The sequence below is a fragment of the Zonotrichia leucophrys genome, chromosome 27 (genome assembly GCF_028769735.1).
Source record: "Zonotrichia leucophrys gambelii isolate GWCS_2022_RI chromosome 27, RI_Zleu_2.0, whole genome shotgun sequence".
Classification (NCBI taxonomy): Eukaryota; Metazoa; Chordata; class Aves; order Passeriformes; family Passerellidae; genus Zonotrichia; species Zonotrichia leucophrys.
In genome coordinates, this window is record NC_088196.1 from 2362962 (window position 1) to 2387973 (window position 25012).

The 25012-nt window shown below is 50.8% G+C and overlaps 2 protein-coding genes across 2 annotated transcripts in view; both read left to right on the forward strand.

Moving 5' to 3' along the window:
• The window catches only part of LOC135458564 (M1-specific T cell receptor alpha chain-like), a 208892-nt gene that overhangs the window by 26208 nt on the left and 157672 nt on the right, over positions 1-25012 (forward strand). The gene's annotated exons all lie outside the window — the stretch shown is intronic.
• Positions 15-23325, forward strand: LOC135458562 (M1-specific T cell receptor alpha chain-like). The gene is made up of 8 exons (XM_064733778.1): positions 15-116; positions 581-877; positions 3685-3709; positions 18870-18919; positions 21594-21869; positions 22494-22565; positions 22863-22979; positions 23063-23325. The coding sequence occupies exons 1-7, from the start codon at positions 65-67 to the stop codon at positions 22976-22978; spliced, it is 888 nt and encodes a 295-aa protein (XP_064589848.1). The 5' UTR covers positions 15-64; the 3' UTR covers position 22979; positions 23063-23325.

The window sequence follows — 25012 nt, forward strand, 5'->3', positions numbered from 1 at the left end:
CGGCACGGCCGCAGCAGAGCCGGGGCTCAGGGGCACAGCGAGGCTCGGCCGGCGGAGCGGCGGCATGCGGCGGGCTCGGGCCGCGGCGCTGGTGGCGCTGCTTGTGCTGCTCATCGGTGCGTGGTGTTGGCGGCCGCGGGGCTTCTGGGTCAGCGGGCTGTGTGATTCCGGCCCCATCTCAGGAATCATCTCTTGGTCTCCTGTTCCTTTTCGGTTCTTATTTACCCTCTGTCCCTCGTCTGCACTTTCTTCCCTTAGTGAAGCCACTGCTTTGCACTTTGCCTTTCTTACTTCATGTCTTTATCCATCCATCCATCCATCCATCCATTCATCCATCCATCCATCCATCCATCCCCCCTCCATTCCTCTCAGCTAGTGTAGTTTTATAATTTTGTTCTGATTTTTCCTGTAACACTCCTCATAGGTCCGTGTCCTCAAAGAAACTCTCTCAGTGAAATTATCTCTCCATACTTTATAATCAGAACATATCCAAGTTCATTCTGATCTGTTGCCTTCTCCCATCTCCCCCTGAATGGCATTTTCTCTTATAGAAAAGTGATTGTGCTTTTCTCCGTGGCAGTGGCTGTGGTCAGAGCACAGGTACAGCAGGAGCCATTCCTGGAGACCACCGAGGGCACCGGCATCAACATCACCTGCTCACATCAAAAAATCAGTACTAACGATTGGATCCAATGGTACCGTTTGCTCCCGGGCCAAGCACCTGTACTCATCGCACTTACTCTGAAAGATACCAAAGAGCTGCCGGGCAATGCAGGACTGCTGTTGGTGTCGGTAGATCGGAGTTCCAGCTCGCTGTGGCTCGCTGAGCCCCGGCGCGGGGACGCGGCCGTGTATTACTGCGCGCTGGGGGCCACGGGCAGAGGAGCCGGGGCTGCGGCCGGGCACGAACCGCCGCGGGCGGGGCCGGGCGGGGCCAGCAGGGGGCGCTGCCGCTCCGCCCGCCTGGGCCGCCGAGCCCCGCTCGTCCCGCTCGACACCGCAAGTGACTTCGGGTGCAGATTTTTGCAGGATTCAATGCAGATTTTTGCGTTAATGATGTGAGTCACGTGTGTGTTTGTGTGTCCCTCACAAGGGAACTACTGCTCACAGCAGGGATTCCCTCTGCTGCTCTGCCCACAAGTTCCGCAAAACAGACAGGACCGGGAGATTCAGTGTGGCTGAACAAATCAAACCTGGTAGAAATCTGGCCACAGCAGAGACACTGAAATGCAACCTGCTGGATCTTCAGGCATCTCTATCCTGCTGCAAAGCTCAGCTTTCCTGCTGGTTTCAGGCCCCAACAAGGATGTCTTCATAACAGTTTGGATTCTTGGCTTAATTTGGTCTAGAGCATTTGGAGTTCAATCCCATAGCTGGAACTCTTGTCTCTGTTCCTTACCAGCACAAGACACAGCTCTTGTCACAAGTGCTAGGGAGTACACAAAGATGGGGTTTGCCTTTTGAGTTCCTTCTTGGAGGGAAGGGAGCATTACTGGCTCACTGTCAGCATGGAATCCAGCAGAACAGTCTAGCAGAACCCCCCTGGCTCTTTTCTGCCAATCTGCCTAACAACTGGGCAGCTCCCAGGACATACTGGTGCTTGGGGTTGTTCCTCCCCAGCTGCAGGACACAAAAGGGGAAACACGAGCACCTGACTGCCCTCCCACAGGCACCAGCTCCTTCCTACTGTGGCTTTCAGAGTGCTCACATTGGCTGGGCAGTCTGTCACAAACACCTGCACCTTGCACTGAAATCACTGATCCTGTGGGTTGTCAGGGACCTGTGAGCCTGGGCACCTTCTGGGCTGTCCTAGATTGCCAAGCAATATGTTTTCTCTTTGCCATCTATCTTCTGTTCTTTGGGCAGTTTTCTTTATCTCTTCCACAACCCATCCTCCCTCCAGGAGATCTCTTCTGTTCATGGCCAGTGAGTGTCCCTGCACGGCTCATAAAATTCCATCATTTCATTGGGAGATGCTCCGCCCAGGGGGAGGAGCCAAGCATTCCTACTTGGACATAATCTGATATTCTGGGACAGCAGAACAGCCTTCCACTGGATTCCCAGAGGAATAGCTGCCTCTTCCACTGAATCTTCAGAGGAAGACCACATCCTTCTACAGGATCCCTGCTCCAACAGAACCACACCTGACACTCCTGGAGGGCTGCAGCCACAATTCCAATTGGACTGCTACCAACACCCTGACCAACATGGTGTCAGGTCATATTCTGACTCTGTTAGTGTTGTTTTGGTTTACTGCATTGTTAATTTTATTTTTATTTTCTTTCCTAATAAAGAACTGTTATTCATGCTCCCATATCTTTGCCTGAGAACTCCTTAATTTCAAATTTATAATGATTCAGAGGGAGGGAGTTTACATTTTCCATTTAAGAGGAGGCTCTTGCCTTCCTTAGCAGACACCTGTCTTTCCAAACCAAGACATGGGATTCACTGGGTCCTCAAAGAACAGTGGCTGCTGTTCAGGGGATGTTCCCAGTGCTGCTGTTCAGGGGATGATCCCAGTGCTGCTGGCCAGGGGATGTTCACTACCTGGGCAGACTTCAGTGAGGGTCTTTGATTTACACGGCCACCCTCACCTTGCAGCCTTGCCTGATAAAAAGTACATTGCTGCAGAATCAGATGCCCAGCAGTGAAGATCTCTCTATTTTAGTCAGAGTATGCATCAAAATGAGAAAGAGCAAAAGTTCAGGATTTGCCAGGAGGCTGGAGACGGAGAGGGGTGCTGCTCAGGATCTGCTCGTTGGCACTTCTCTGCTCACCAGATCCACACACCACGGTTTTGTCTCCTGTTTCTGTCCCCTTCTCAGTCCCTTTCCTTTCCACTGTGCCAACAGTGGCTGGAAAGCTCCAAGTCCTGCCCTTATGCCTTGCACAAGTACAGAACTGCACTGTGGATGGGGCTGCAGATTCCTCCTCCTCAGTTTGCTCTCCCCCAGCCAACACTAAGCCAACCCATTGGAACCAGGGCTCCACCACCCTATTTTAAAAATGTATATGTTCACCCATTAAAACACCCTTTCCCCACCAATCAACTCCCTCCCTTGACTCCTGAGTTGTCATGTGTGGAGAAACACTGAGCAACTGCTCTCAAAATATCACAGGCTAAACTAAGAGAAACCCAAAACTCTTTGAAAAGAGCATGACACCTGTGTTCCCAGAGCCCTGAATGCTCTGAGGACGCTCTGAGGAGCTGCTGTGCTTTCAGAAGCCTGCTCACCATCAAGGAGCACACAAAGCAGACACATTCTGCAGCGAGGCAGAGATGTTACCTTGCACAGTAAATGCTATGAACAGAGAAGAAAGCCCAAGGAAAAGTACAGGAAGCCACTGAGACTGTCCAATATCTGCTGTGGAGACAAGAAAAGGCAAAAGATGTAAGAGCCTCATTCCAGCCCTCCACACCACAGAGGTGTGACCCATGCACTGCACTCTCTCTGCAGGGTGGTGCATTGTGCTACCAAGAGTGTTCTGCTGTGTGCTGTCTTGTGAAGGAAAAGGATTCTTGAGCTGGGAAAAATGATCTTCACCATGGCTGTGCCAGCGTGTGTCCTGCTAATCCAGTCAGGTGGGTGTATTTGTGTCCTTCCTGCTGTCTCTCATGGTTTTTAGTAAGTTATTTGGAGGTGTCTCCAACCTCCAACAACAACAACAACATCATGAGGTCAGGGAGAAATATAGAAGGGGGATGGATGTAGATATCTGAACTTTCCATTTCTTTGGAAATACAGCAAAGATTGGGGCAGTTTTAAACATAGAGCAAGGGAGAGAAGGAAGCAAACTCTGCAGACACATTTATGCCTGTGTTGCAGGTCTTGCTGGAGGTGATCCCACGAAGCAATTCCTCTCTGAGGTGCTAGCCAAAGTGGGACAGCAAGTGGTTCTTCCTTGCCAGTCCAACACTAAGGAGAGTGACACCAATCTGGACGTCTTCTGGTACCGCCAGTTCCCGGGAGATACTCTGAAGTATCTCCTGCAAGCACATAAAACCTCAGGGGAGGACAAGTTCCGCAGTGGCCGATTCTCTATGGTGGTCTACAAAAACAACACAGCCCCCTTGGAAATAGCAGGAGTCTCTGTTCAGGACACTGCGATTTATTACTGCACTCTGAGGCTCCACCTTGAGCTAAGGCAAATTTCCGTTCGTACAAAATCTGTGTCACCAACAGCACAGGAGGGGTGAGGCTCTCCATCCTCCAGCCTCAGCTCTGCTTTCATGCCTGAAATGAACTTCTCCTTCTTAGATCAGCCTTTCCAACTTCTCCCATCTCAAATCCTGCCTATTTTTCTCAAAGTCCTCATCTATGCAGAGGTATTCAGAGCAGGGACTCAGACAGGCAGGACCATGGGACTCTCTGCAGATGAGCTGAAACATGATTTTTCTTACTTCTTCATACAGAACATCCCACAAGAAAACAATCAACATATCCGGATGTAACATCCAATTGCAGTGTCAATCCTTACCTGCACTTCCAGGGAGCTGACACTGCAGAATCCAGTGCTGCTGGGGCATCCTGTCCAAAGCCTTGACCAAGCTGGGGGCAGAGTAAGGGGATCTGTGTCTCTGCTTTGCTCCTGGCCAGCTCTAGCCCTTGACACAAGAACCCAATGGATCACAAATCCTCATCTTGCTCCTCTTTGCAGAGCAGCCAAAGACAAAAAGCAGCTTTTGCCTTAATGCCTACAGCATTGGGCAGGGAAATGTCTGTGCTGCACATAGTGGAATTATCAGATCCTCCCACATCCCAGCCACCGTGAAATCTGCTACTTTGAAAAATACCAATGAAGAAAAAAGCTACTGAAACTTTGAAATACCTAAACAACCAACAGCACTGCAGGCAAGAGGTTCTGTGTATTTAATACAGTGCCTTGAGATAATCAGATAATGAAAACTGAACACAAGGATGAAGATTATGATAATGATGAGAGCTTCCTCTGGATTGGGCTCACTGTTTGGTAGAGTTGGAAACTCAAAGGCAAGTTGGTTTAGGCATCAGGGCCAAAGTAGAACTCAGCTTGGCCTATTCTATGAGGAGAACTCCTGGAGCCGCTGTGGTCCTGTTGCTCCCAAAAGGTTTTACCACCAGGAAACCTTACCTGCAGTACACTGGGCATCATCATACTGCTGGGACCTGAGAGACACCCTCTTGTGTCCTGCCTAGAACAACAGAAAAAGACACCAAGGGTGCCCTGGAAATTGGACTGGTTTCTCTTTATCAACCCTCAGCTTTTTAGGTTCACAAGTCAGGTGAATGCCAAAGGAGTAACAGGACTGTGGCATAGCATGGGGTGAAGGTGGGTCAGGCAGAGGCAACAAGGACACAGGCAGAAAAATGTGGGGAAAGTTGGGGTTTGTGAATCCACAGCAGTCCTGATTTACAGACTATAAAGTTTCTGGGATTATTTCCCACCCTAGGAAGGATGACAAGGAGGCTTTCATCCTGAAAGCTCAAGAAGGACTGTGCAGCCCCGAGATGTCCCTACCACCATGTCCCCCTGTTCCTCTCCTGCTTCTCCTAAGTGGAAGTCACAGCAGACACAGCCCACTGTCACTAGTCGTCCACAGGAGAGCAGCACAGCCCAGCAAGAAAAACCGGCAACATTTGGATGTGCGGCGTGGGAAGAAGAATGATTCAGGGCTTGTGGGGAGCTCTTCGGTGAAGAAGGAAGCGGTGTAGGACAAGGGGGCCGAAGTAGAGGGAGGCGTTTCCACACTTTGCCCACAAACAACATCGCCGGGGGCCCGGGCCGGGTGTGTCGAGGCGGGCAGAGGCGCCCGCAGCGATGGCGGCCGGGCCGGGGCCGGGGCTGCTGGCCTTGGCCTTGGCCTTGTGGCCGGCAGGTGAGAGCCGGGCTGGGAAGGCAGCGAGCCCGACCCGGGGAACGAGGGATAGAGACAGCGATAGGGACAAGCACACGAACAGGGTTGGGGAGAAGGGCAAAGAGTGGAGAAAGGACAGGAGCAGAGGCAGGGCAGGGAACACGGGCAAAGGCCGGGGCAGACCCAGGGACAGGGGCTGTGGGCTGGCGGCTGTGGCTGTGCCCGGCCGGGGGCACCGGGACACCGGGACAGCGCCCTCGGTCCGCGGGCGCGCCCTTCCCGATCCCTGCGCTCTCCCTCCGCAGGGCTCTGGGCACGGCCGAGGCTGCAGGAGGCCGGCGGAGGGCAGCGAGCGCCCGGGGACTCCGTCACCCTCTCCTGCCGCGGATCCGGATTCATCTTTAGTAGTTATGCAATTTTTTGGTACCGTCAGTTCCCCGGAAGCATCCCAGAGTGGGTGTCTCTCATTGACTACTTCGGCAAAGTAAAGTACGGAGCAGCAGTGCAGGGTCGGGCCACAGTCTCACGGGACGATTCCCAGTCTCTGTCATCTCTGGTTTTGCGGGCTCTGCAGCCCAGCGACTCTGCCCGCTACTTCTGTGCCATTCACACAGAGACAGGAAACCCAGCTGAGCTGTAACCAAAACCTCCTGGAGCCTGGCATGGGTGTGTAAGATGGAGGGAAGGTCAGAGTCACCAGAAGCCTGGAGCTGATGGGTCCCAAGTGTGTTCACAAAAAGTCAGATCAAAGGCAGGTGTTCCTGGCTTTAGCTGCACACTGCCAGGATTCCAGTTTATTGCCAAATTGAAACAGAGTGGAATTGTGAGTGACAACAACATCAAAAAGCATTAAAACACCTTGGCCCTGCTGAAGCTTCTCTTCATCCCAGGTTTGCCTTCAATCCAGCACTCCTGATTTCTCTCCCTCTTCTGTCCAAAAGGCACAGGGCCAGTGGGAAAGGGGTCAATTCCTACACTTGTCATATGGCTCCTTCAGAATCACCCTGCTCTAGCCAGGCTTCTCCACAGGCTCCACTTCCCTCAGGCCACAACCAAACAGTTTGTGAGTTTCTCCAAGCATGGAGACTCTACAAGGGGCCTGGACAATCTGCACTGGTGCTTGGTTATGCTCACACTGTGAGGCTGCACTGTGGTGCCATATGCCATAACTCCAAAAAAGCCCTTTCCTTCTTCTTTCTCTGAGTCATATTTCTGAAAATGATGTATTACTGTATGGAATAATCCTTTGCTAATTTGGCATCACCTGTCCTGGCTGTTTCTCTTCTCAGCATCTTGTCCATCCTGAGCCTACTCACTGTTGGGGCAGTATGCAAATCGGAGAATGCCTCGATGTTCTGTCAGCACTATTGAGCAACAGCTAAAACATCCCCCTGCCAGTGCCATCAGCAGTACTATTAAAAAAAAAAATTAACTTTATCCCACTGAAAATTAGTACAGCTTTTTGAGCCGCCTCAGGTTCCATTTCTCCAGCCTGCTGAGGTCCCTCTGGGTGGCAGCACAACCCTGCTGTGTAGCAGCCCCTCCTACTACTGTTGTTTCATTAAAGAATTTGCAGGGGTTCATATTTATTCCCATCTTCCTAAAGATGGCTAAAGATGTTAAAGTAGACCCAATACTGATCCCTAGGGTGCCTTGCTAGACACTGACTTCCAACTAGACTTCATGCCACTGACCACAACTTTTAGGGATCCTCTGTCTGTCCAGTGTTCTGTCCAGATCACCATCTACTCACTCAGTTGAGATTTTATCAGCTTCTCTTAGGAGAACCTACATTGGAAGGACAGTGTTGAAAGCCTTCCTGAAGCCAAGGTAAACAATGCACACTGCTCTCCCCTCATCTACAAAGCCAATCATTTCGGCATAGAAGTTCATTATCAGCTCTGTCAAGTGTGAGTTCTCCTTGGTGAGTCCTGCAAACATTCTTGTACTTCATGTGCCTGGAAATTATTTCTAGGATTAGGTTTCCATCAGCATCTCAGGGCTTGAGGGAACATCCCTGGGTCCTCTTTCTTGTCCTTCTTGCAGATAGTGACATTTACTTTCCACCAGCAGTCCTCGGGTACCTCTCCAAACACCATGATCATTCAAAGGTTATTGAGAGCCTCCTTTCTCCAGACTATTCCCCTTACTTTAATTCCTGAAGAACCTCCCTGATCTAGGACGTTTTGCCCCAGGGGGCGCTGGTCTCTATAAAGTTAGAAGGTATCACATGAATCTCTCAGAATACGCTGAAGATAGCAAATTTTAAAAGAGATAAGAATTACAGCATCAAATACATGGGATGGGTTTCAACATGGGACACTATCTAAGAGAAAATCTCTGTATTTCAACACTTCATCATGTTAGGATTTCATGAAGTGCCAAACAAGGCAGCAAAATATAATTCAGGACATTATTTACTGGAGTTCAGCCTGGCCATTAGTAGGAATCGGGTTTGAACATAATGTAGATATACCATACACACTTTCCCTTCACTGAAAAATTACTGAAAAATTTACAATGAATAAGCAATGAGGCTCAAAATTGATTGAAAGCATCTTAAAAATGTCAAGTATTTAATTGTAAATGATCTGTGGTCCAAATACTTCTTCCACCTTAGTGAGGGACAAAAAAAATCTTCCATATCATGATGGAGACTGTTTTATTAACATCCCGGAAAAGGTGATAGGAAGTTAGGAAATATTATATTTGGGGTGATGCTGGAAACCCCACAATGTCACAGCCTCCGGGGGGACCCTACTCAGGACAGAAAAGATGCACGGATCGCCACCCTGATGATGTTCTATACTGTTGCAGCATTTAGAAGTTTGGCAGGATTTTCTAAGAATTACTGAGGCGTCAACACCTTTGAAAGGGCTCCCAGAGCAAGAAACCAGGATAGAGATGGAGGGCGCTGGCAGCCCCGGGACATCAGCCTTCATCTCCCGAGGCGCCTCTGCTGCTCCGCCTACGCAGCTGCCAGCGTCCCTCGCCGAGCCCCCCTGAGTCCCCCCTTCCCCCGCGGCCCCGGGGCCCGGGCCGGGTGTGTCGGGGCGGGCAGAGGCGGCGGCGCTGCCCCGGCCGGGCGGGGCCGGGCGGGAGCGGCCCGAGCGCGGCTCCGCTCGGCTCCTGTGCGGCTGCCGCGGCGCCCGCAGCGATGGTGGCCGGGCCGGGGCCGGGGCTGCTGGCCTTGGCCTTGGCCTTGTGGCCGGCAGGTGAGAGCCGGGCGGGGAGGGCAGCGAGCCCGGCCCGGGGAACGAGGGACAGCGACAGCGACAGGAGCAGGAACACGAACAGGGACAAGGGCAGAGGCTGGGGAAAGGACAGGAGCAGAGGCAGGGCAGGGAACACGGGCAAAGGCCGGGACAGACCCAGGGACAGGGGCTGTGGGCTGGCGGCTGTGGCTGTGCCGGGCCGGGGGCACCGGGACACCGGGACAGCGCCCTCGGTCCGCGGGCGCGCCCTGCCCGATCCCTGCGCTCTCCCTCCGCAGGGCTCTGGGCACGGCCGAGGCTGCAGGAGGCCGGCGGAGGGCAGCGAGCGCCCGGGGACTCCGTCACCCTCTCCTGCCACGGCTCCGGATTCACCTTCGAGGATTATTATATTTTCTGGTTCCGTCAGGCACCCGGAGGCAGCCCAGAGTGGGTGTCCTTTATCAGCTCCCCCAAGGGCACTATAGAGGACTACGGGGCAGCGGTGAAGGATCGGGCCAAGATGTCCCGGGACAATTCCCGATCCGAGGCTTATCTCTCTTTACGGCCCCTACAAGCTCAGGACTCTGCCCTGTATTTCTGTGCCATCCCACGGGGACAGGAAATGCAGATGAGCTTTAACACAAACCTCCCGGCCAGAGGCTGCCTTAGATGTCGGGAAGGTGAGAGTTGCCAGGGGCTGGAGCCAATGGGTCTCAAGGCTGTTTCCAAGAAGTCAGATGCCAGCTCTGTGCACCACAGGTACTCCTGGCCTGTACTGCACACTGCAGGGATTCTGATTTATTGCCAATTTGATTTAGAGTAGAATTGTGAGCAATTAGAAAATGCCTTGCTCCCACTTTGTGCCTCTTTGCTGCCAGGTTTATTTGCTGTCAAAGCTGCAACCCCAACCAGCTTCTACTTCTCTACGCTAAACATGTCCAGCTCTGACAGCCTTTTAAACTTGGAGAGAAGCTCCACATCAACAGCTGAAAAACAAAGAAAGCAGAGTCCTCAGTACAGGAGAAATAAGGACATTCTGCCCTACTTCTCCATCAATAAGGATGTTTTTAGCCATTTCTAGGAAAAACCGTCTTTCTCTCTCAGAATGATTCCTTGGGAAGACAAAGGCCATCACTCCCAATGTCCCATTTCCTCATTTCCATGAGTTTGCTTCTGAGAACCAAATATTGCAGTGCGGAATACTCCTTTGCTCAGCTGGCAAAAGTGTTGCTGCTGTGTCCCATCGCAGCCTACTGCCCAACCCAGGGCACGCACTGTCGAGACAGTGGGAGAAATAAAACCAGGATCTGAGCAAGAGGCTTAAAGAGCCTCTTGTCTATACCGCTCTTTGCTCACAAACAGTAAATAAAGCCTCGCACGGCGCTGTCTCTCGTTCCTTCCTGCACGCCCCCTGTCCCGCCCGGCGGGGCCGCGGCCCCGGGGCCAGGGCCGGGTGTGTCGGGGCGGGCAGAGGCGGCGGCGCTGCCCCGGCCGGGCGGGGCCGGGCGGGAGCCGCCCGAGCGCGGCTCCGCTCGGCTCCTGTGCGGCTGCCGCGGCGCCTGCAGCGATGGTGGCCGGGCCGGGGCCGGGGCTGCTGGCCTTGGCCTTGGCCTTGTGGCCGGCAGGTGAGAGCCGGGCGGGGAGGGCAGCGAGCCCGGCCCGGGGAACGAGGGACAGCGACAGCGACAGGAGCAGGAACACGAACTGGGACAAGAGCAGAGGCTGGGGAAAGGACAGGAGCAGAGGCAGGGCAGGGAACACGGGCAAAGGCCGGGGCAGACCCAGGGACAGGGGCTGTGGGCTGGCGGCTGTGCCGGGCCGGGGGCACCGGGACACCGGGACAGCGCCCTCGGTCCGCGGGCGCGCCCTGCCCGATCCCTGCGCTCTCCCTCCGCAGGGCTCTGGGCACAGCCGAGGCTGCAGGAGGCCGGCGGAGGGCAGCGAGCGCCCGGGGACTCCGTCACCCTCTCCTGCCGCGGATCCGGATTCACCTTCGAGGATCGTTCTATTTGGTGGTACCGTCAGTTCTCCGCGGGCGCCCTGGAGTGGGTGTCCTATATCAGCCGCCCCAAGGGTACTACAAAGGAGTACGGGGCAGCAGTGATGGGCCGCTCCGAGATGTCCCGGGACAATTCCCGATCCGAGGCTTATCTCTCTTTGCGGTCCGTGCAAGCTCGGGACGCTGCCCGGTATTTCTGCGCCGTCCCACGAAGACAGGAAATGCAGATGAGCTTTAACAAAATCCTCCCAGCCAGAGGCTGTCTTACATTTTGTGCAGGTGAGAGTTGCAGGGGCTGGAGGCAGTGGGTCTCAAGGCTGTTTCCAAGAAGTCAGATGCCATCGCTGTGTACCTCAGGTATTCCTGGCCTGTACTGCACACTGCAGGGCTTCTGATTTATTGCCAATTTCATTTAGAGTAGAATTGTGAGCAATTATAAAGTGCCCCGCTCCCACTTTATGCCTGTTTGCTGCCAGATGCATCCTCAAGGCTGCATTCCTGAATTCTCTGCCTGTTCTCTGCAAAAAGAAACAAACAACAGGAAATCACGTTTGGGATAATTTCTTAGCAATGAATCATTGGTCTTCATCTTTACTGCTTCTTGTTCCCCTCCTCCCTCAGGCTGCAGTCCAATGGCTCCAGCCTGGCTCCTTCCCAAGAGCTGCTGTCCTTCAGAATCAACCCTGTCCAGCCTCGGTTCTCCACAGGCTCCACTTCCCCAGTGTCATGATCAAATATTTTGTGAACATCTCCAAGCACAGAGACTCAAGGAGGTGCCTGAGCAGCCCGTGCCAGTGTTTGGGCACCCTTGCACTGTGAAAAAGCATTTATCTCTGATGTTCAGTGAGAGCCTCTTGTGATTTTTTCTTGGTGCTCACTGATCATTGTCTTGCCAAAGGGCATAAGCTGAAAGCAGCCTGGCCATGTCCTCGTGTTTCTGTACACTTAGGACAACCACAATCAGCTTCTGCATCTCCATGGTAAACAGGGCCAGCTCTGACAGCCTTTTAAACTTGGAGAGATGTTCCATTTCAACAGATGAAAGACAAAGAAAGCTGATTCCACTATAAAGGAGAAATAAAAAGATTCTGCCCTACTTCTCCATCAATAGACAGGTTTTTAGCCCTTTCTAGGAAAAACTGTCTTTCTCTCACAGAATGATTCCTTGAAAAGACAAAGTCTATCACTCCAAATGTCCCCTTCCCTCCTTTCCATGAGCTTTACTTCTGAGAACAACGTATTACAGTGTGGAATATGCCTTTGTTCAGCTGGCAATATTGGTGCTGCTGTGTCCCATCGCAGTTTATTGCCCAACAACAGACACTCACTGGCGAGACAGTCAGAGAAACAAAAATGGGATCCCAGAGCAAGAGGTTTAAGAGCATCGTGTCTATACCCCTCTTTGCTCACAAACAGTAAATAAAGCCTCGCACGGCGCTGTCTCTCGTCCCTTCCTGCACGCCCCCTGTCCCGCCCGGCGGGGCCGCGGCCCCGGGGCCCGGGCCGGGTGTGTCGGGGCGGGCAGAGGCGGCGGCGCTGCCCCGGCCGGGCGGGGCCGGGCGGGAGCGGCCCGAGCGCGGCTCCGCTCGGCTCCTGTGCGGCTGCCGCGGCGCCCGCAGCGATGGTGGCCGGGCCGGGGCCGGGGCTGCTGGCCTTGGCCTTGGCCTTGTGGCCGGCAGGTGAGAGCCGGGCGGGGAGGGCAGCGAGCCCGGCCCGGGGAACGAGGGACAGCGACAGCGACAGGAGCAGGAACACGAACAGGGACAAGGGCAGAGGCTGGGGAAAGGACAGGAGCAGAGGCAGGGCAGGGAACACGGGCAAAGGCCGGGACAGACCCAGGGACAGGGGCTGTGGGCTGGCGGCTGTGGCTGTGCCGGGCCGGGGGCACCGGGACACCGGGACAGCGCCCTCGGTCCGCGGGCGCGCCCTGCCCGATCCCTGCGCTCTCCCTCCGCAGGGCTCTGGGCACAGCCGAGGCTGCAGGAGGCCGGCGGAGGGCAGCGAGCGCCCGGGGACTCCGTCACCCTCTCCTGCCGCGGATCCGGATTCACCTTCAGGGATTATGGAATTTATTGGTACCGTCAGTCACCCGAAGGCCGGCTGGAGTGGGTGTCTGTTATTAGTTTTGATCCCACTGTTTTTTATTTTGACCAGTCACTGCAGGGGCGGGCCAAGATTTCCCGGGACAATTCCCGGTCCGAGGTTTATCTCTCCCTGCTGACCCTGCAGTCCCGCGACTCTGCCCGGTACTTCTGCGCTGTTCACACGGGGATAGGAAACCCAGCTGGGCTTTAACATAAACCTGCTCGGGTCTGGCTCAGCACCCACGAAATTTGGAGATGGTGAATTCCAAAGTTGTTCAGGGCTGTTCCTAAGAAATCAGGTACCATCCCCACGCAGCACCAGTGATCCTGGCCTTTCATCAAGAGCTCCTTCCCCAGCACTGAGGCTTTCCTTCTCCTGAGTATCAGTTGCAATGTTCTACGCTATAGAGGAGGTTAAAGGTTTTTCTGTCCTGCAGTCAGCCTGCTGACTGCCTGGCTCCAGTCTGTTCTTAAGTGGAACATGCAAAGCACCTGCAGAGTCCTGGGCTGCCTTCGCTGCAGGGCAGGGGTCCAGGAGGGCTTAGAGAGGAAGAGGCAGCTGGAGAAGTGTCATCACTGGGGAGCCAGAAGGGTGCAGGGCCAGAGTGCAGGGAGGAGGGTGAGGAGCACTTTGGATAAGGGGAGCCCTGGAAGAGACAAGCTGAGATCCTGGGGTGTCCCATGTGGGAGCAGCAGCCCAGCAGAGCCAGAGCCAGGGGAAGGACAAGCTGACAGCCCGCCTGGTCACCTCCAAAGTCTCAGAGCCTGTGAGACTGCAAGAGAGAAAGACCAGGGCTTGCGCCTCAGAACCACATCACCTTTAGCCCAACACAGCATTTCCTGCCCAACAAATGGTCTGTTACTGCACCACACAGAGTGAGAGACAGCCAGGAGGGCAGCAAGAGCTTCAAGCTGTGCTCCTGGTGCCCCACCTCTCCCCCTCAGTGCTGTCACAGGCAGAGGGAGGGACCAGCAGGGCCTGGGCCTGAGAGCAGTGCCAGAGGCCCAGGCAGGGCAGGTGTGGGCAGAGCTGTTGTGCAGGCGCAGAGAAGCTGCAGAGAGGCCACTGAGAGCGGGCCTGGCCATGTGGAGTGCCCTGTGCGTGGGCTTCTTGCCCATTGTAGGTAAGTGCAGGCAAGGGCTGCTGGCCCCAGGAGCTGAGCGTGGCCCTGGGCTCTGCAGGGCTCTGGGCAGCTGTGCTGAGCGCTTGCAGCCGCAGCTGTGCCCCGGCTCCAGCTGCCCAGCCATGCCTGTGGAGCACGGGGAGAGCAGCCCTGCTCCTCTGGTGCCTCTGAGCTGGGCACCTCCGTGCCAGCTGCCTGCTCTGCAGCCTGGGCACACGCAGGGCACCTCCCTGCTGCACTCAGATCTCGGGGCCCAGCGCTTGGCCCTGGCACTGGACAACTGGATTTATTGCCTCATGGTGTAAATCCTTCCTTCTTCTTTGGGGAAAATCAGAAAATGCTTCCTGTCAGACTGGGAAAAGGATGGAGGGAAATGTGCTATCTTCTTCTTTGTGAGCCTTGCTAGCTGCCACCAGCTCTGCCCATCTGTGTCAGCTGGCTTCCAAGAGGAGGATTTTGTCCTAGCACTTGTCCTGTACCACCAGCATTGCCCTGACCTTTGTTGAATCTTGCAGTGACTGTGGCTCATTCTTGGCCTCAGCAGCAGTCACTGGCCAGGTGGCCTTGGAGCAGAACCCCAGGGAAGTGACCGTGCGAGAGGGAGATGAAGTCACCTTCCAGTGCAGCTTGGCCAGAGGGTCTGTGATAGGCTACCAGATGTACTGGTACCGTCAGGGCCCACGGGGCTCTCTCAAATTTATCTACAAGGAGGGTGAAATCTTTGGAGAAGGTTTCCAAGATCGCTTTGTGGGATCAGTGGAGAGCTCCAGTTTCACACTGCAGCTCCTGGCAGCAACCCCAGGTGATGCAGCAACATATTACTGTGGAGCACAGACCACCCTGGAGCAGCTCTGCAGCAGAGTGAACCAAAAACCAGCAGATGGGGAAGACAGACATGCCAGCATTTCTTTCTGGCAGCTGCTGCCCAGGGCTCTTGTCAGGCAATGGCAGGTGCAGGAAACCTCCCTCTGGCTGGGTGGCACTAAAAGGCACTGGTGGGAGGGCTGCTGGAAAGGCTGGCACCATTGATGGTGCAGGAGGGTCTGTGCTGGGAACTGCAGAGGCTGCAGTTTGGGGAAGTGCAGGGTTAGTGCACCTTGCCTGGGCTCCTGTCCAGCACAGCTTCATTTCTCCTCTTTGCCTTGCCTTGGCTCCCAGCCTTTTTTCCTCAGGGACAGTCAACATGGCTTTGGGAAGTGTGGATTTGGCTTAGCCACACTGACAGCATTCTACAATGAGACAAAGGGTCTTGCTGGGTGAGGAGAGAGTGGATGTTGTGCATTCTTCATTCAGTTGAGCTCCCAGCACTGACTTCCCTGGAAACCTTCTGCACAAATCCTTTCATTATGGCCATGGTTCAGTGACATGGATTTTGCAAGGGTACATATTCCGCTTCCTAGGCTGTGGGAAATGAAATTCCTGTAGGCTTATCTGGCTGCTGAAGCCTGAGGTGAATAAAGCATTCAGGACCTCAGCCCTGTCCCATATCCTCTGTCACCTGGTCCCCATCCCATTCAGCACTGGGCCCACGTTTTCCCAGCCTCGTTTGTCCATGCAGTCTCCTGGCATGTTGTCCTGACTCCTTGCTCACTGGGGAGGAATCCAGGTGGGAGCCAGGCAGGGAGGGCAGCGAGCCCAGCCCAGGGGAACGAGGGACAGCGACAGCGACAGGTAGGGACAGGGACTGGGGCAAGGATGAGCAGGGACATGGGCAGATGCAGATGGGGCAGGAGGTTTTGTCAGCGTGCGGGTTTTGTCACCGTGTGGCACCCAGGAGCACCGGGACAGCGCCCTCGGTCTGCGGGCGCGCCCTGCCCGATCCCTGCGCTCTCCCTCCGCAGGGCTCTGGGCACAGCCGAGGCTGCAGGAGGCCGGCGGAGGGCAGCGAGCGCCCGGGGACTCCGTCACCCTCTCCTGCCGTGGATCCGGATTCACCTTCGAGAATCATTATGTTCGGTGGTACCGTCAGGCGCCCAGAGGCAGATTCGAATGGGTGTCCTGGATTAGCCATTACTCATCACAGATTCAGTTTGGGTCAGCAGTGGAAGGTCGAGCCACAGCCTACAGGGACAATTCCCAGTCTGTGGCATCTCTCAGCCTGCACCTCCTTCGTGCCGGGGACACTGCCTGCTACTTCTGTGCTGTTCGCACAGAGACACAAATCCAGCTGAGGCTGAACACAAACCACCTGTCAGCATCCCAGCTCTCTGCCTTGGAGCTGGCAGGGGCCTGTGTTGCCCAGATGTTCAGGGTTGCTGTAGACACAGCACAGAGTTTTCAAATGTTTGATTCTAACAGGGAAATCCTGCCTTTTGCTCTCCACAAATGAGCTCTAACCTTTATGTTTATGTTCTTGGCATGTGTCATGCCAACTCACTTCTCATTCCCCCTAACTGCTTCAGCTTTGAAGCAATTTTCCTGTTTCCCTTGGCTTCCAGTATAACAGGTACCCAGTCCAAAAGGTCGGGTGTGTGAATAGTCCTGTTGTGGTTTTGGGCTCATGTCCTCTCAGTCCAGCCCACAGGTTTTACTGCCTGAGGGGTGAGCAGAGGAAATGTGGAATTCTAAAAGGTCATTTGGGAGCTCACTGGGAGAATGTGGAAGGCTGTGTGTGTCTCTCCAAGATCTGAGGTTCTGCAGGGAGACAGAGCTGTTGAGCAGATGGGTTTGCATCTCATGGATCCTGGACATCACAAGAAGAACCACGGGGACATGGTGGAGTAGATTGATTGCTTAAGCTGTTGCTTTTTTGCTTACCCTTATCTCCTGGGGCTGCAGGTGGCCTTTCTCAGGTGAAGACAGCGGCCTCAGGCCCTACAGTGGGGAAGATCTCTGAATCTGTCTGGCTCACCTGCCACATCTCTGGTGTAGCCATCACCGACAGCAACTACGCGTGGGACTGGATCCGGCAGACTCCTGGCAAAGAGCTGCAGCACCTGGTGATGCAGTATCCTTTCACAGGACTCCAGCACATCGCTGCATCCTTCCAGAGCCGAGTCAACAGCTCTGCAGACCCCTCCAGGAACCAGCTGTGGCTGCATCTGCTCTCACCAGCAGCTGCAGACACAGCCACCTATTTCTGCAGCATGAGAGATCTTGAAAAGGGCACAGTGCTTGAAACGCAGGCAGCGCCAGGGCAGAATTGGAAGGAGGGGCTTTAATCTAGCCAGATCTTTTGTGGTTGCTGCAAGGCAAGGCTCTTCCCAGACTTCTCAAGACTAGTCTGGGCTGTCTTTTGCAGAAACAGATGCAGAGATGCTACAGCAATAACAACAGCAGTCTCCCACAAGCAAACCCCAAACCATTAACGTGTTGTTAACTTCTTCCTTCCTTCTCAACATCTCCCACAGGCAGAAAGAACCAGGGAAAGAGGGTGTTTTTGTTTGTGATTTTTTCTTTTTTTCAAAGAATATGATGGTTTTGCCTTGAGTATGGCTAATTTTCTTCATAGCAGGAATAGAACTATGTTTTGAATCTGTGCTGGAAAGTGTGTTGGTAATTCAGGGATGTTCGAGTTATTGTTGAGCAGTGCTTACATAGAGTCAAGGCCTCTTCTGCTCCTCATTTAACCCACCAGTGTATAGGTACACAAAATCTGGGAGGGAACACAGTTGGTTCAGCTCTGGCTGTCAAGGCTTTATGATACAGAAGTTGAATATCATGAAGGATTTGATCAATGTACAACATCTCTTTCACTCTTTGATCCTCACTCCCAAGGTTTCAGTGGCCCGATGCAAAAAAGAATAATCTGTTTGTCTACTTTGTCCTCTTACCTAAAACACCATGAAGACTTTCTAACATACTAAATGACCCCAGGAACCAGTTCTAAGAGACCAGAGGGCACATTCCTCCTGCTTCTGAGCACTGAAACAAAGGGGAAAGAGGGGACACCTTCCAACAAGTCAGAAGATTTTTCAGAAATGCTTTCATATAACATGAAAAGTACTGATTCTTTTTCTGCTTTCTATCCAGGTTAACTCTCTCAGACTTTTCAGAGCTGTCATGTAATCCCCAAGTTCTCATTTGCAAGTCAACCTCTCTGATATTATCTTATATCCTTTCTTGAAAGCTGTAAGGTGTTTTTTCATGTGGTACGTTGGGTCTGAAACCTCTGAAGAAGTCATGTGACTGCCTGTATAATCCTAAATTCTATGTAGTTGAACAGAGACAGTTTTTACAAGGAAATAGATCACTGTGTACAGGGGCCGGAGTACCACAATGATACAAACAGCATAGGGGCCTGTACAAAAACAAAAAGAGGGGGAAAAGTTGAGATATTTTGGGAAAGAAAGGAGATGGCTGACTATAATCATTAAAGAGAAAAATAAAATATTCTTTCTATAATGCCTTTTACCCTTGAAAGATAAAAGAGTTCCAGGGGATTCTAAAAGGTGGAAGAAAGAGAGAAGTTGAAAATTCTATACTCAACTGAGCTATTTGAAACCACTGAACAATTCAATTAACTTTTTTTCCCTTTCCAGTTTTGGAAGTAAATGTACCTCTGGATCCTCTCATGGACTTGCACCCATGGATAATTAGAAAAAATATTTGGCTTTCTATCTCATGATTTACAACACTTTTGAACACCATGAGGAAAGAGTGAGTTATTGGAATAAGTCTTAGCACTGTGAGGACAGAGAAGCTTATATTTGGACCAGGGACAACTCTCACAGTTCTACCAAGTAAGTGACATTTTTTTTATTCCTAAAACTTCATTTAAAATTGAGGTGTAGCTGGACAGAGGAGTTTAATGGTTTGGGTTCACTGAAAGAATTTTCAGCTGCAATAATCCCTTGAATGCACTCGCTCCCCAGCCAGGCTTTCAAGCCAAACGCTCAGCTTGGATCTGCTCAGGAAGGTTTCCCAGGAACATCTGGGCTCACTCTGCACAGCACCATTATTCCATGATCCCAAAACACCAGCAGGGCACTGCTTAGCCTGTGATAACTTATTCCCACTTTGGGCAGCACTCTGGCCCAAATTCACTGCCCAGTGTCCAATTCTCCAGCGGGCTTGCACTGACTGACTTGGGGCAGGAATGCAGAGCTCAGTGAGGAGCTCCCAGCATGAGGAGTTTTGAGACAGATCTGTAACTCCTGGCTGGAGAAGTTCTGGTTTGACACTGGCACCACCACATTGAGAGTGTGCCCAGGTAAGGCATTCCACTGGCCTGGGGACAGAGCAGGAAGGAGGTGAAATAGCCTTGGGCTTAAATTCTCACAAGTGCCTCATAGCCAAGAGCTCCTGGAATGAAAGAAAATTGGCTCCAGGTTGTGTGGGTTCTGAAAAGACCAATGTGGGGAGTAGGGTTTATAAGAAGCCTTAGTTATTCCTATCTTTCTTTCGAATTCCAGGATGTGCAAAAAAGTTATGTCACCCCAAGGAAAGTTATCATTCTGAAGAAAGACCTATCTTTCCATCCTGTTTGATGATTTTCTTTTCCTAGCCAATGACAGGATATTTTCAGATCTGCACAGAGATCCTGGTATTATCTTTGATGTTACAAGATGCTGGGCCTTAAGTATCAAACTCCCTTTTGAGGCTGCTGAAATACTCAAGAAGTTGAATCCAAAGTTTCCAGGATGTGAGCAACCTCCCCCTTTTGGTTTTTAATTCCTTTGGGAGATATTAATATGCATTTTAAGGTGTTTACAGCACAAACATTTTCCAATCTTTTGCCAACTCCCCAAATCAAAATGACATAAAAGAACAACCATTAGTGCCACTGCAGGGTACTCCAGGCTTATTCTCAGTCAAGGACAGAGAAGGTTTTCCTTTTGGTACTGTTTGGTTTATTCCAGATTAAACATTCATTAAGAATGCTAAGGCCCATTACTTTCTGGAATAGAGGGCTTCTCCTTTGACTTTGTAAGACAAAAGTAAAGGAGAAGTACAACATTTTGTTCAAATAAATTTTCAGAACATAAACCACAAATCCCTTCCAGAAACAAGCAGTGGTAGGAATTCATGGCTGTACTGTCAGGGAATGCAAACTAAGGCTCGGGTGAGCCTTAAAGGGTCAGATAAAACAAATCTTCTGCTCTCTGAACTACAGTTGCACTGTGTGCATTATTGCTTGCTGAAGATCCTGCCCAGGGAGCTATTGCAGAGAAGCAGCCTGGTTGTGTTCTGGCTGTTTGGAAAGCCTGGAGAGGAGACCACATGAAAAGCCTTTCAAGGTCTTCTCAGAGAACACAGAATGCACAGGACTGACAGGATCTGGCCAATCATGGTGCAACTGGGAAGGAAATGTGTGGGGGAAGAATAGCAAAGTGAGCCCTTTTTGATTTACCCGTTTTAACTGTGTTACTGCTGCTCTTGTCTTTGGGAATGGAACTCAACTGACCGTGGAGCCAAGTAGGTATCCTTTATACATTACCATTTTCTGAGTTGCTAGTCTTTCATTTTCCCCCTTTGCAAATATTTTATTCCCCCCAAAATTTATGCAGACACTCATTCATGTTTTCCAGTCACTAATTTTACTTTCTATGTGTAATCTTTTGCATGCAGCTAGACAATTTATATGTAAAAATATTCTTGTTCCACTTCTTAGTGTTGCCAAAGAACTTGAACTCCAGTTCAAGTTCTGTCTGCTATCATTCTGAATTTCTTTGAGACATATATCTATCCACTTATTCAGGCTTCTTAATAAGATTGCCATAGTCATTGTTGGGTTAAACTCACACTTAGACTGTCTAAAGTGAAATTAAGTGTCTGTGGAAGTTGGCATACAAGTTCCTAAGACTATCTACTTTGTCAGAATTAAAAATACAACACTGATAGCAGAGAAGGGAACAAAAGCATGAAATAAAATCTTATGCAACATTTCTATACTAGTTTAATGTTAATAAGCTGTTTAGAGGTTGGATTCAACCAAACTGGTCACCAAGTTAATGTGGTTTATTTCTGTTGGACATCTGGGAGGGAGAGTAAAAAAAAATATAGTATTCACTTATGTCTCATGAATATGCAAAGGCAACCCAGATAGAATTGTTATGTTTCGGAATTAAATGGCGGAGAAAGCAGAATAAGTGGAGTCTTGGAGTGGCATTCATCAAAGTTCCCCTTTTGTTTGTAGGTCCATTATAAAATCAAGGGTGCATTTACAAGCACAAGCTTTGGCAAAAGGTAGTTGTGATCCTGTGGGATTAAATCTCCTATTTAGTATTGCCCCATACCAATTTCTGTCTTTATTTTGATCTTTTGGAAGAAGCAGCAAGAAATAAAGACCACAAAAAGTGATTGCTAATGCTACAAATTAGTCACAGATGGAGTACATGTGAATTTTGGGTCACTCAGCACCCAGACAAGCCTGCAGTAAAATCAATCCTGTCCAAACCTTGCTTTTCTTTTCAGACATTTCCAACACTTCTGACCCTCAAGTCATTGTGATGAAATCAAAGAAACTGGAAGAAGGTGGCAGCTCTGGGAAAGCAGCTTGTTTGGCAAGGAACTCCGCTACAAAGAACATCAGATTGGAGATGCCCTCTCAGGAGGTGGTCTATGAACAGAGCCCATCCATTTTGACATCACAGGGGTTGTACAATGCAATTAAAGTGGTCAGGGTGACAAAAGACACAGAGGTGACCTGCACGGCCAAATTCCCCGACCGCACGATAACAGCAGAGCCAGGTACAGTTTGGTGGCACAGCTGTCACTTATTTCTGGAGACAGTGGCCTGTGGGGCCTGGTGTTCTCCTTCTGGGCAGCACTGCCCTGGGCAGCCAGCAGAAATAAGAAAGACATTTGGGATTTCAGCAGGGAGAGCTGAAAGGTGTTTCAAAACATCTATAAGAAATGGTTTCAATTAATTAATTACTTTGAGATACTTTTCGGGGAAGAAAAGACACAATCTATTTCTTTAAAATGTGAATTTCCTTATGATGGAATATTCCAGCTAATAGCAACAAATTTGCAGCACAAGCTGGAACAGCCTTTTTAAAACCAAAAAATGTTAAAGGTGGAGTGTGTTGTGAGGATTTCAAAATTAAATTAATTGTTTTATTTGGTGGGATTGCTCTTTTAGTCATGAAGGTCATTCAAATATTAAAACCAAAAGAATGCACAATTTTTCTTTTTCCGGCAGCCGCATGGAGAAATTTTCTCCTCAAATTATTGTTGGAATTATTCCTGACCAGCTGAGGCCAAATCAGTACTTTCCTCCGATGTTTTATGAGAAATATCATCTAAACATTTTTTATATCATTTGTAAAAGGTGGATGTAGTTTAAAATGCCTTTTCTTTATCATGCTACAGAAGAGGAGGATGAAGAACCAATAAAAGAGGCCAGTGAGAGGGTTTGCAACAGCACAAACATCTCAGCACAAGGTGAGTTACCCAAACAGGATGTGAAGTTACATTGCTCCCTGGGGGATAAAGGCAGGGAAATGTATTTTCTCCAGGGCAGAGGACTCAGAACACAACACATTCACCAGACACAAGCTGCTGTTCCAAGGTTGCTGTTCCAAGGTTGCTCCCCTGTTGTTGCCATTTTCTCTCACAGTTGTTCCTTTGCTGCTCTTCCTCTCCCTGAAACTCTCACCTGTGGATTTTCCACTTTCTGCCAAGATCACAGCACCAAAACCCAGACCATGATGTCTCCCCTCTTTTCTGGCCGCTGAGCAGATGCTGGAGGGCAGAGAGTGAACATGCTGTCCATGGCTGTGCTGGGTTTGAGAGTCCTGCTGGCAAAGAGCATCGCCTTCAATGCCCTCATGAGCATCAAGTTGTTTCTTTTCTGAGGTAAGGGAGCTCACAGCTCTCAAACACTGGTTCAGAGGCCCAATTTCATTAAATGTACTTTAAACCTCCTTTTGCTCTTCCAGACATGGGGAACAAACCCAAAGAAGAGCAGGAAAGAACGTGAACCAGCAGCACAAGGGGTCTGAACAAGCAGGGCCAGAGCTGCTGACAGAGACCAGCCAGGACACGAGGCAGCACCTTCCCCTGAAGACACGCAACACTCTGCACTCCTGCCTGGCCAGCTGATTTACACTGAAGAGTTTTGAGTGCTTTTCCTGTTTCCTCTCCTCTGAACACTGAGGAGAGTGGGTTTATCCTCATCCTCCTGCTAAGCAGATCCCCCCACTCTTCTGGCATTTGCACACCAGTGTCCAGCCTGCTTCAGTAGCTTTGAAAACTCCAGTGCTCACTGCAGATAGATGGCCTTTGAAAAGCACCTTTCCCAGGCATGTTGTGTTACTGCCTGTGGAACTGGAGCAGCACTGCTGGGGGAATTCCAGCCCAGGAACTGCCATTTTTAGCTTAGGGTTTTAGATAATTTCAATACCCAAAGTGTGTATTGCAGATAAGAAGAGCTGTGTAGAACCTGAAGTGATTTCATTCATCTAGATAATGTTCATTTCTTGATTAAGCCTGTATTTCTTCTGCCAAATTTATTGCAAGTGCATTTTAGGTTCCTGTAATAGTGACAAAAATAAACTTGTGCGCACAAAAAATACTGTGGGTTTTCTGTGTTTTTTCTTCAGGCACTAGGATGGAATTGCTGAAATCTAACTACCCTAAAAGCCCACTGGGATCAGAAGCACAGCTTTGATATTGTAGATTTCCTGTTGGTTGAATTTGTCTTTTGCAGACTTTGTGCAGGGAAATGTCTCTGGCACAGTCAGGAGCCTCAGTGAGGAGAGTCCTTGCTGAAGGCACAAGGGAGGAAAATGCTCCTGTCAGCAGGGAAGAAACCCTGCTGCTGTTTTGCACTCAGGGACAGGAGGAAGGGGCCACCAGAAAATAATCTGGGGTGGTTTGATGGAGTGATAGTTTCCATAGAAACTTGGCTCTTGCCTAACAGAGCCCAGCCCACACCTTCCCCAGCTCATGCCCCTCTCACAGGCTACAGGCAGGATGCTGTGGTCACCATTTCTGACTCAGTCACACCAGGCAGCATCAACCCTCCCCTGCTTTTGCAAACACAAGGTAACCACATCCTGAAGGGGAGATAAGGCTTTGCTCCCCCTGCCTGAGCTCCTGCAGCCCTCAAGAGAGCCTCTGCCCAGGACACAGCAAGGGCTGCTGCACTGAGCTTGCTCAGCTCACACCCTCAGGCCTGGAGTGCTGAGAAGTCCTTTGAAAAGAAACTTCAGTTCCTGTTCCCCTGGGCTAAGGTGAAAAAAAAACCCTGACTAAAAGTATATAAAGAAAATTCAGCAGACATTTAAAATATCTCAGCAGACTGGGAGCAGCACAGAAGACACACAAAAGATAACGACCATTAATGAACATCAGCTGCAAACACCAGCCCTGGCATGGTCAGAGACACCTGGTCTGGGAAAAGATCGATGAGGGAACCAAGACTGAGAATGAAAATAACATTGAAGGTGTAGTAATCAATAAAATACCAAACACTACAAACTGTGGAACTTGGCAGCAATGAGCATTGAACCAATGAATTTCCCTGGGTTTTGACTGGAGAAGCACAAGAAAACTCCAGTGAAACCGTTGTGGGATAGAAGGATTTTCTCTGTACAATCCGTGCAATGTATGGATGAAATTATTTCACTTGCACCTCCTAGCCAGAATAAAGTAATGCCTTGATTCTCTGACATGCAGTGTGGTAAGCCATCCTGCTGATCAAGTCAAAATGGTGAGAGCTCTCTCCAGTGGCAGACAACATTAAAGCATCCTGAAAGAATAAAGCTTTCTCCAAGAGGTTACATGGGAAAACACAGTGATGAACACAATGACAATGGGCACCACTAAACACCATTTTGTACCACTGAACCCTCCAGTTTTCTTACACCACATTAAAAATTCAATGT

Excerpts from the sequence above, each read along its gene's own strand:
- LOC135458562 (XM_064733778.1), top strand. The coding sequence starts at position 65 with ATGCGGCGGGCTCGGGCCGCGGCGCTGGTGGCGCTGCTTGTGCTGCTC. Across the intron at positions 117-580 it reads GCTGCTTGTGCTGCTCATCG|TGGCTGTGGTCAGAGCACAG; the intron begins GTGCGTGGTGTT and ends TCTCCGTGGCAG. Across the intron at positions 3,710-18,869 it reads AATATAGAAGGGGGATGGAT|GACAGAGAAGCTTATATTTG; the intron begins GTAGATATCTGA and ends TAGCACTGTGAG.